The sequence below is a fragment of the Cebidichthys violaceus genome, unplaced genomic scaffold (assembly GCF_023349555.1).
Source record: "Cebidichthys violaceus isolate CVI_PGR_0920_01 unplaced genomic scaffold, fCebVio1.0.p SCAF_4, whole genome shotgun sequence".
In the NCBI taxonomy this organism is placed as follows: Eukaryota; Metazoa; Chordata; class Actinopteri; order Perciformes; family Stichaeidae; genus Cebidichthys; species Cebidichthys violaceus.
This window is the reverse complement of record NW_027176594.1, coordinates 4841263-4852759: the sequence shown is the minus strand read 5'-3', so window position 1 is coordinate 4852759 and position 11497 is coordinate 4841263. Positions and strand designations below refer to the sequence as shown.

At 40.0% G+C, this 11497-nt stretch overlaps 1 protein-coding gene across 1 annotated transcript; it reads left to right on the top strand.

Moving 5' to 3' along the window:
- The first annotated feature begins 1429 nt into the window (after positions 1-1429).
- Positions 1430-10418, top strand: mmaa (metabolism of cobalamin associated A). Its single transcript, XM_068727413.1, has 8 exons — positions 1430-1499; positions 1577-1682; positions 1820-2249; positions 3476-3598; positions 3822-3992; positions 4800-4885; positions 6000-6149; positions 9354-10418. Exons 3-8 carry the CDS (start codon positions 1820-1822, stop codon positions 9642-9644), a joined length of 1251 nt encoding a protein of 416 aa, XP_068583514.1. The 5' UTR covers positions 1430-1499; positions 1577-1682; the 3' UTR covers positions 9645-10418.
- Positions 10419-11497: the final 1079 nt, after the last annotated feature.

The window sequence follows — 11497 nt, the reverse complement described above, 5'->3', positions numbered from 1 at the left end:
CAGGCCACCCATGCAAAGAAAATATGCATCATGGTATTGTCGGGGACTTTCAAAAACGTCAACCACTTTGTGTGTGTGTGTGCATATGGACGTAGACCTTCAATTAGGGAGGCACAACAATTACAAGTGCATCTGAAAGCCAACTGCAGTAATGTTAAGCATGATTGCATTTTCCAGTAAATTGCAGGAAAATGCATGAAATGATGTGTTCCCCTTTTGTTTTATGGGGCACATTGTGACAATCCTGGAACACTTACACAACAATTTTCCAGGAAGCTCCCCTGGAAATCACTGACTTAAATGTGTGTGTGTGTGTGTGTGTGTGTGTGTGTGTGTGTGTGTGTGTGTGTGTGTGTGTGTGTGTTTGTGCGTGCAGGAGTTCCATCTGACTGTACATGACGTGGGTGGTATGGTTGCACAGCGGTTAGTGCTGTTGCCTCCCAAGAGTTTGCATGTTTCTCCCAAATTCCACAGAGAGGCACGTCAGGTGGACTAGAGACTCTGAATGTCTATGACTTAAAGTATTGTTGAGTGTTCGTATACCCTGCATATTGCAGCCCTGTGATGGTCTAATAATCCAGAGGTGTCTCCCTTCTTTCACGCCAAACTCTGACTGAACACCAAATGCAATAAGGGCTTTGAAACACACTAAGATAGTTGTCAATAAATTTTTCTGGAAATATGCAGATTTGTCTTGCAGTATGGTCCTATAAAATTGATTTTAATGGATGCATTTTCCATCGAAATTTGTGGTTTCATTTCTTTTCAGCACTGCAACTAAAATTTCCATTATTTTACTAAATGAAGTCCCACTATTTTATTGTATTATTTTAATGTCTGTAATGCACTTTGTGAGTCCTATATTTACTGTTCATTTGATTTCATATTCTTTTTTAAACTTATTTGGACAAACAAATGGACGATGTTTACCCATATTTCTGTTCCATGAAATCATTATGTAGCAAAATACTTATATGGATGAGTGGCAGTGGAAATGCTGACTTAAACAAGTTTACTAAGATCAGGTTGTGTTAGTAAATTGTATCCCAATATAAATTAACATAGTCTTGAGTGTGCTGCACACTCCCTTATCATTTTAGAGGTGCCTGGTTATAAATAAAGAATGCATAGCCAGTAATACCTTCAAAACGAGCTATAATTAACAACGTGGGGGTCACAACATATTGCCACATGTTTAGGGAAATTAACCTCTGCTACCACCTGCTGGCTAAATTTAGAGTTTAATTTTTACTTAATACTTTACATAAACGACTCATAACGTTTACATATATTTTTTTCAACAAATACCGTTCAAAATACTATATATAGATGTGTTCAATCATAGAGTTTAAAGATATTTTTCATTGCATAAATGAATCGACGGAACCGTGTGTCGGAGGCGGTGCCTACGTCACCGGAAACAGGAAGAGGACGAATGAACCGTTGACATGTAACGTTAACTTGTAACCTGTAATACACCTCCATGCAGCTGGGACGAGGTCAGCCTGAATTCTCATTGTTTTTTCAACAAGTGTTTTATTAGCTGTATTTGTAACAACTGTATTTATTCTCGCAGGACGGGGAAAACGTTGCGTTAGCTTGAAGTCCAACAGAAAATAACAATAACAAGTTGTGTTGCTGTCTGAAAGTTGCGCTAAACAACGTCAGCTAACAATACATGGGTAAGTATACGTAACCGCAAAGTGTATGGGATATAATAGGCAATCTTCCGTCATTTTGTCATAATAATAAAACATTGTAGTTATATTTAATACCCTCAAAAACCACCACTGACTCGTTGTTTTTCACCTTGTCCTAGATGCCCCACATTTACCATAAAATGCGACGGTTTGGCTTCTCCCTCCTCCGCCACATCTCTTCTCTTCCCTCCTCATTCACTGTCCCCTCGGGCACAAGGACATGCTGCCTCCGCCAAAGGGTCTTCACTGGTTCCCACAATTGTTACCAGAGCACCATCCCTGGTCCCAGCTGCCAGCACGAGAGGGGTGTGAGCACAGCCCTCGGGTCGCACATACAGGACCTGAGTGGGCCTGAGCAGAGACTGTTGGACAAACTGTATGCAGGGCTGATCGGAGGACAGCGGGCGTCTCTGGCTGAGTCCATCACTCTGGTGGAGACCGAGCATCCCAGGAAGAAGGAGCTGGCCCAGGTGCTGCTGCAGAGGGTGCTGGCCTACAGGAAGGAGCAGGAGAGCCGTAATGGAGGGAAGCCAGTGGCTTTCCGAGTGGGTGTGTGATCTGTGTTTAAGTGGATGGTTTTCAGCTGGGCTTTTTGTGAAGACACTACCAAAGGAACTGAACTATACTATACACTCTCTGACCACTTCATTAGGTACACCAATACAACGGATCTGCCACATATTCTGCATTTAGTTAGACTGTAATGTTCAGTTTGTGTTTACACTGTCTGAGTAAACAGAGGTCGTACTTATTGGTAGTTTTTTTTTTTTTTTTTTTTGCTTGTACTGGACTACATTATATTGAATCAAGTTTTTAATGTTCTTCCCGCCTCATGTTTATACATTGGGTGGGTACAACATTAGAAACACCTTTCATTTTAATGCAATCCGGTTCAATGCAAACTACTACCTCAGTAATGAACTCTAATGCTGTAGTTGTCCCTGTCTCTGTCCCTGTCAATCAAAACTAAACATCTTTTTAAAGGTGGAGTTTATGGCTGAGCTGTTGTATTGGATTGCATCAGATTTTACAAGTGTACCAAATGAAGTGGCCACTGAGTGTATGTAAAGACCACGTCTCCTCCAAGCAAGTACAGTAACGCACATTATACATGGCCCTAGGCCTACTTTGTGTCAGTCAGTTGGTGGTAATTTGATGAATACACTATATTTAGGAATGCACACCTGTGAGCACAATATAAGCTAAATGATTAATTCATGATTAAAGATTTGACACAGGGCCACAGCAATATAGGCTGTTGGGAGGAGTTGCTGGTTGTGAATTAATTTATCCTCACTTTAAATTCCCATTTAAAAGTTTTCTTATCATAGTGTTCCTCATGTTCCACAACACAGAAACACAAGAATCCCCTTGATGATTTAACGATACTATAGTTTTATTGTATGTCATAAGTCAAATTATTTCAACTTCTGAAGCAAATTCTTGCTTTGTTGTTGCAATTGAGAACAAAACATTGCCCAATAGTTTCTAGATTCTCTCAAAACTGAGCTCAAATGCAAAAGTGAAATATTTGAATTTGCTTAATGTTTCAAGTGTTTCTACAAAGCGTGCAACATCATTTTAAACTTGGTGATTGGATGTCCCATGAACCTTTGCAGTCATAGTTTTTATGTGCATTCTCACACTGTTGTTGCTGTTAATGTCATTCTCCTTCACAAAATTAAATGCAGTCAGTAAGAGCAGTGCACCACACATTCACAAACCGATTGTCTCTACAAAGTATTAAGTGGAATTCAATTGCTTTAATTTCTCAGGTCTGTCCGGTCCTCCAGGAGCAGGGAAGTCGACTTTCATCGAGGTGGTGGGGAAGATGTTAACAGGACGGGGACATAAGGTTTCAGTGCTGGCCGTTGACCCGTCCTCCTGCACTACAGGAGGTAAACGCAGCATCATCATCATGTATATGAAGCTTCTGGGTGCTTTACAATGCACATTACATTTATTTGTGAGCTTGTAAGGTAATGTGTAAAGACATCAATATTTAATGTATGTTTTGATGCCTTAATTAGGCTACAACTATAATATTTGTAGAATTAACAGCAGCACTTTGACACTAATGTTAAATTCATGACACAACCTGACTCATCCCTCTTGTTGCAGGGTCTCTGATGGGTGATAAGACTCGTATGACTGAACTCTCCAGAGACATGAACGCTTTTATCAGACCGTCTCCGGCCTCAGGAACACTCGGTGGAGTCACCAGAACAACTAATGAGGCCATTGTTCTCTGTGAGGGAGCGGGATACGACATTGTCCTTGTAGAGACCGTAGGTAAGACACTGATTCTCAAAATGAATATTCTCTCAGACTATAATACTGTACTTTTATCCATTGAATCTTGGTTTCTATCTGTTTTTTGTTTTTTTTTCTGTTGTAATATACACCTTTGTTTAATACAAAAATAGGAATTGTCATTTTCTGACAATTGCTTCTCTCTTACCCCTCCATCATACTAAACATTTCAGTTATGTGGTAACTAAACACATTGGCACATTTTCTTGCCTTTTTTTGTTTGAACAAAATAAACCAAACTACACAAATTCATCAATATTCAGTGCTGTTTTAAAATTGCCTTATAAGAACTTTTCCAAAATTAAATACAGTATAAAGTGAACAAATGTGTGTTTTGAGCTCAGTAAATATCTGAAATTACACAATCTCAGCAAGTATTCATTGTAACTCTCAGTACTCAGTTTTTGATACTTATTGGTCAATTTGGTCAGTTTTGGTCAATACTAGCTTGTTGAGTTTTGAATCTATTCAGTGTGATGAACATGAAGTTTGTGGAAGCTTATGATTATTCAATTTTTGAACCTCTGAACAAGTCGTGACCGAGACGTTTTTTTCATTATTTTTTTACACGGTGAATTGCTTTTATTTTTCTTTTGTTCATACATGATACTGTAGGATACAACATTCAACTCAGGCTCTTTATTATGGATTTAGTTTTAGATTGAGGATTTTCACTTGGTCATTGATTTACTTATTGTTTTTGTCTGATTTGCTGTGAGAGTAAGCATTGTATTTTGTCACATTGCTCATCAGTGGTGACACTTGAATCTGTCTTTTTGATTTTAGGTGTGGGCCAGTCAGAGTTCGCAGTGGCTGACATGGTTGACATGTTTGTGCTGCTGATTCCACCAGCAGGGGGCGATGAACTCCAGGTCAGTGAAAAACATGAGCAGCAACAAGCCCATCAGTGTCCAATGTTTCAATGAGCTGGAAGAAAGAGAATATAAGAGGTTCCAGGTTGAATAATGTTCATGTCCAATCGGGCAAGTTATAAAGTTAGTTCTGATAGTGGCATGAAAACAATTAGCTGAATATTATTCTTTACTTTTGTCATTCAATAAACTTCAGATAAGTTTGTTTAAATTTGCACACATAACTTTTGAGTAAAAAGTGAAAATACTTTTTTATTTCAGCCTCATTACATAGAGGAAATAGATTATCTAATCTCCATTTTAAATGACCTTGCATGAATACATTTACAAATTTACATCATAAAGCAGAAACTGACTTTTGCATCCACAATTTGTACGTAAAGATGAGTATGTTGACAAAAACTACATGCTAATCAATTTATTAATGAGCTAATTAATGACTTGAATAGCCTAACTCATTAGGCTTAATATTATGGTGATTATTGTGGGACATTAAGCAGCTACATTTTTATTTGTATTGATTATTTTTATGTATCTTAAAATGAAACGCATTATATAAAAAGAATCATCAACCTAACACTGTATATACAGTAAATGTATGGTACTCAGATTGGTAGTACAGTATTCTGTAGTGCCACTAAACCATGTGACATATAGACATTATTTTACGACGCATTGCATGACTCCAGTAGAGCAAAATAACTTCTAAAGCCCTAACAACATTGACAGCTGCAGACATTCTCTACATCTGCTTTAGCCTTGAGTCGCCAGCTGAATACAAAGACCTGAACTGAAAGGACATTTCAACCTGTGATTCCAACAGGTGAAGGGCACTTCTTAGAGTAACGGCTTCAAATAAGCTCAACTGCGCTCCTAGTTTTAAATCACTCGGAAGCTGACAGCAGTGAGGGATCGATAGAGAGCAACAATATCGGAGTAATAAATTAGTAAACTGGCAGCCAACCGCAGCTCCATCCATCACTCTGTACAGAGATCCCTCAGCAGATTAGGTGTCTAGACATCAGATTTATTTACAGTGTTTTGAGAAGCTAATGACCCCCCCCCCCCCCCCCCCCCCCCCCAGCCCCCGTTTAATGCCAAAATCTCTTTCCAGGGTATCAAGAGAGGCATCATTGAGAGGGCCGACTTGGTGGTGGTGACGAAGTCGGATGGAGACCTGGTGGTGCCAGCCAGGAGGATCCAGACTGAATACACCAGCGCACTCAAGCTGCTAAGGAGACAGTCCAAGTCCTGGAACCCTAAGGTGTGTGTATGTGTGTAAGGGAATTGTGTGTGTGTGTGTGTGTGTGTGTGTGTGTGTGTGTGTGTGTGTGTGTGTGTGTGTGTGTGTGTGTGTGTGTGTGGAGGTAGTGTATTGAGGAAGGGAGCCAACATCAGAATGAAGAGGCTTTTTAACAAAATAGAGAAGGATAATTGACAAGTGTTCAACATTTGACTTACTGGGCGGCCGCAGCAGCAGTAGTGCTGCTCTGTGTAGCCAACAAGCCATCCCACTGAGAGGTCAGTTGACCCAGGATGGGGCGGGAGGATGATGATGGTGATGATGTCATGGTATCATGGTTTCAGTACTGCAGTGTCCCACCCCTCCCTGCATGTCCCAGCTCACCCGCCTGCCTGCCTGCCTGGCCTTGTCCTTTTGTTTTCCCAGCCCAATGCAGCATCTGCCCACTGGGCAAGCTGCCAGGAAACACCCCCCCACCTCCCACCCCTCTCCTCACCCCCAGCCCCTACCCCTCCTGCTCTGAATGCCGGGCTGCTGTCTCATGCATTTCGCTGATTAGAAGCCTGCGCACTCAACATAAAAGCTGAGAGGCTTCTCTTGGTAGTCTGCTCTCTGTATTTATCCTTACTTTTTGCTGTCTTGCCCTCTTTTGTGTCTGTCTTCTTGGCCCACAGTAGCATAATCTATGATTTAGTCTCTCGCCGTCTCTCATCTTCATCAGTCTGCCCTCTATTGTCCACTGCGCTCACCATGAAAACGTGACATGTGAATGGCACTGCATCAGCTGCTTTGAGTTCTTCTTAATATGTGAAAAATCTTGAGGCCTAATGATAAACTACTGTAACTAACAATTAGGGCTGCAACTAACGATTCTTTTCGCAATCGATAGTTTGTTCGTTTGCGATCATTGTTTGTTCCATCAAATGTCAGAAAGATGTAGAAAAACAAAACCAAAAGAAAAACCAAAAGGCATCTTTAAATGCCTTTCTGTTCGACCAACAGTACAAATTGACAATATAACACACAGAAAAGCCGTAATCATCGTGTTAAAGAAGCTGGAACCACAGAATATTTGGAGTCTTTGCAAAAAGACAGCTCTACCAATAATTTGAAAGTGTCAGTTGATAATCACCATCATCAGTAGCAGTCTGGTAATGTCTTGTTCTTAAAGGGGAACTCCACCAATATTACATGTTAAACTCAAAGTAATAGTCAGTGAGAATCAGCTTAGCCTGTGAAAATTCCATAGCATGAACTTTACTCAACTCAAAGTCTCATCTCAATTTGTGCTTTTCTTGAAGTATTTATTTAAATCTTTTTTTGTCTCTTCAGATCACTTTGCAACCCAGGTTTTGAAAAGTGATACATGAATACTTTTACTTACTCCCACCTCTTCCTTCTAATCTCAGTTTGAAAAATGTTTGAAAGGTGTTTACAAGGCAGGGATGATCTTAAAGAAATGCTTATGAGTTGGACGATGGGATGTCGAGAAACCGGTGCTTTTGGAGCTGAACATATCTCTTGCTAGTCTTTAGAAACGCTCACAACTAAATTGCTGGAGTAGCCCTTCATGGGGTCAGTTGTCCCAAGTTACAATGAAATGTATTTTCTCCCTTAAACTGATCAGTAGTTTGTAGTTTATGAGGTCAGGAGATTATGCAGAGGAAAAGGAACATTCTAAAATCAAAATGTTCGTAGTTGTTAGCGCAACAATCTAAATCCCATTTAATCCACTTTACTGGGACAGATGCAATATCTTCAAACGTAGATAAAAATAAGACATCAGTGGGGCTGTATAAGGAAATAAGAAGTTTTTTTTTTTCTTTTTGAACTAGTCCTTTAAAATGATAATTAGCAAATGAGCATTACATTTCATTTCACAAAGTTTGATTTCCTGTGTTTGCATCAGACTCAAATGAAGTGCTTGTAAAATGATTAACTTAATGATGTAGTTAGAGGATCCTTAATTGGCTGTTGATCACAAGCCGCCAATATTTATCGGCTGTCACATTCAACTTTGTCGAACACCAGTTGATATCAATTATCTCCAAGTGACACATGTAATGTCTTAACACTTCAGCTGCCTGGAGGTTGTGGAGTATCTGTGGATTTGTTTGACATCAACACTGAGGTCTACTCTCGTCTCTCCTTCTCCAAACTCTCTTTTCTCATTTTTATTCACAGGTGTTTAATTAAGTGATAAAAAACAGAAGGTTAACTTTTATAGGAGCAGTTTCATGGGTCCTTCACATCTGAATGAATGGCCTGACTTCTTTTGTTTTCCTAAATCTGAGGCTCTTTCTCTTCTGAGTTGAATTTGAACATTACCCAGAATTTCATCATGTGCTCTTGAATCCGCAGCGAGCTCTAAAAAGAGACGTGCAGTCACAAGAACGAAAGCACACAAGTGACATTTATCACCACATTACTTTTGTGAACAAGGTTTTGTACAGAGACGAATACTCACAGTTTGTAAAGTGACATGACAGCTTCTTACAGGTTATGGGTGCATTGCTAAAATAATCTTCAACAGAACTTAAAAAGCAGCAATGCTCCAAACTCAAGTGCAATTATCTATATGCAAAATGTCCCTTTATCCTTAAAAACAAAGCTTATGCACCTTTTAAATGATATAAACCCAAAGTGTTTTGTTTTGCAGTATTTCTTTTAATGGTTGTTTTTGGCATTTTCTTAACATACAGCATATTGACATCCAGGACTACCCTTATTGTTTGATTGCTTATCCAAATGCACATCAATCAATGGTGACATTTGTATAACATTGTAGTTATGTATTATGTAACCTTTTGGGTGCCAGGACAATTTTTAGCCATACTTTAAGTTTGATTATAAAAATGCTGTGTACAGTGGATTGTATAGGTAGAGTATTCCAGAGGTTTGCTGCTCTCATAGAAGAGGCTGATTGTCCAATTTTGCAGCATCTGCACAATACGGTCACCTCTGGCAGCTTTTCTTGGGGCTTCTGTCCATGAGATGTGTAGCTCCATACAGAATCTTAAACACGAGACACAAGTCCACATCACGTTTCCAACTCCCCATACCAAATAAAGAATGGACGGCAGTTTGCTGTGCCTATGGTGATGTCCTCAGGCTGAACAGTGGAATTGTCCACTACCACCTGGTCGTTGAAAAACAGACCCCTTTAAATTCACACCTGCATCCCGACCCCCCCCCCCCCCCCCCCCCCCACAACTTCCTCTTCAGGTGGTGCGTGCCTCCTCACTCACCGTTGAGGGCATCCCAGAGGTCTGGGCGAAGATGGAGTCGTACCGGGACGCCATGTTGGCCTGCGGTGAACTGCGGGGCCGGAGGAGGGCCCAGCAGAAGGTGTGGATGTGGAGTCTGATCCAGGAGAACGCCCTCTGCCATTTCCAGAATCACCCCAGTGTCAGAGAGGCTCTACCTCACCTCGAGGAGAGGGTCACCAAAGGAGCCATCTCCCCGGGCCTGGCTGCTGACCTGCTCCTCAAAGCCTTCTCATCATCACCGCCATAGTGATCAGTGGGACTGCAATTCTGGAGACGGGTGGATGGCTCATGGGCAGTCAGTGCCACTCCGTGCCAAGGAACGCCGGGACAGAGTGAGAATATGTGACCTTTACTCTGGTTTGCACAAAAAGAAGCAGTCTTGCTTTTTTTTTTGCACTTGATTTGAAATTCAAAACAGCTTGGATGGAAGTCACCCCTCCACAGAAACTTCCAGGAAGAGCGTGCTGTGAGCTGTCCCTTCTCAGCTCCTGCTTCCATCCATTTGGACAGTGGACAGCAAAACAAAACAATACAGTTGTGTTTAATATTGCTGTGAAATATGAAATGTTGCAGATACTGGGTTTGTCCTCTGGGACAAAGACACTACAGACCCTTGTTTTAATACGATTAGGGCAACATAGTCTTTACAGAGAAGTGTACAGACTATGTTGTTACATTTGGAGTTTGCACAATACCCATCACCTTTATGAACAGGGTCATTAAATGTGACTTAATATATCGACATGACAAGTACTCTAGTGGTGTGATTTATTTGTAATGACTCGCCCTCCTCACACAGTGATCAATAAGAAAAAGAAATGATCCGGCTCAGAGAAATGGGATTTGTTCTGTTGAGCTTCTGTGGACATTGCTCCAATAACAAACCTTCTCCCTTTGAGAAGCAACTGACCTACAAAATGTTTTTATTCACTACTTGTGTTCCTGAGTTGAATATTATATTAAAAGAATGATGTGAATCTTAAATGGATAAGAGAGTAACATTAAATCTGTCGGTACAGTTGGTCGGGCTTTTCTCTCTCCGTGTGTTTGCTCATGATATGAACAAAGGGGGAGTGATTAATATTACCTCTACGAATATTAGTCCTGAGATTTGTCAAAGACGTAATGAAATTTCTTCTGCACTCTGGAGCCAGAAATGTCAGTGCTAGGTATCGCCTAAATGAGTCAGCTGCTTCTAATTCAGGCAAAACACACTTTTAATATTTTCAGAATTACTTTCATAATGCACTGCACTGCTGGACGCCACCAGAGGATTATAGACAAAGAGAAGTCACGCACTCATAACTCCAGTGATAAAGTAGAAGGCTTCAGTGTCAGTGACATATGCCTATATAATCTATATTAAAGGTATTTTCAAATCACAGACATCGGCCATTGTAAAAAAATATAATATATGTTTAAAATAGCAGCTCAAACTAGGGTCGCTACGAACTTATTCATTTAGTCTGTGTAATTCCAGTAAAATTGTGCTTAAGTTGCTGAACCAAAAATATATGATGATCTAAAATTGAGAAAATCAGCAAATTCTCACATAGAAGCTGAAATGAACTGTTGTTTTGGTCATTTTTTGCATAATAAATGATTTGTATGGTCATCAAAATTGTTACATTATCTGTAGATGGACTAATACTGTCTCTATTGTTTTAGTTCAGAGTTTTTCCAGGAGTTATGAATGTGCAACTTAGCCAGCACCTTACCAATATACAGGGTTACAATACAATGCAAGTCAATACAATAGCTGGAAAACACTACCTTTTGTGAAACACAATCAATTTTAAAAGATGTCAGAAGTGATCAATCTTTTGGTTTTGATGTGTTGGACTGCTTAATAATACGTTTACCTGTTTGGCAGTTTTCTTAATCTAGTTAAAAGGTGATTAAATAGTAAAATACATTCAATAAATTGAGAAAAAACAATTCAGGAAATATAAGATAGTGTTGGCACTATACTGTCCAGTGAAGCAATCAAGTTCCCATCCTGAACTTTTTGTACATTCAATGCAATGCTGCAACTTAGAGCTAGAGCGCTCAATAGAAACTTTATATTAAAACTAACTGGAAGCCAATGGGGGCATAAAG

Coding starts and splice junctions, on each gene's coding strand:
- mmaa (XM_068727413.1), top strand. CDS start 1,820: ATGCCCCACATTTACCATAAAATGCGACGGTTTGGCTTCTCCCTCCTC. Junction 3,599..3,821: donor GTCCTCCTGCACTACAGGAG/GTAAACGCAGCA, acceptor CTCTTGTTGCAG/GGTCTCTGATGGGTGATAAG. Junction 4,886..5,999: donor CAGGGGGCGATGAACTCCAG/GTCAGTGAAAAA, acceptor ATCTCTTTCCAG/GGTATCAAGAGAGGCATCAT.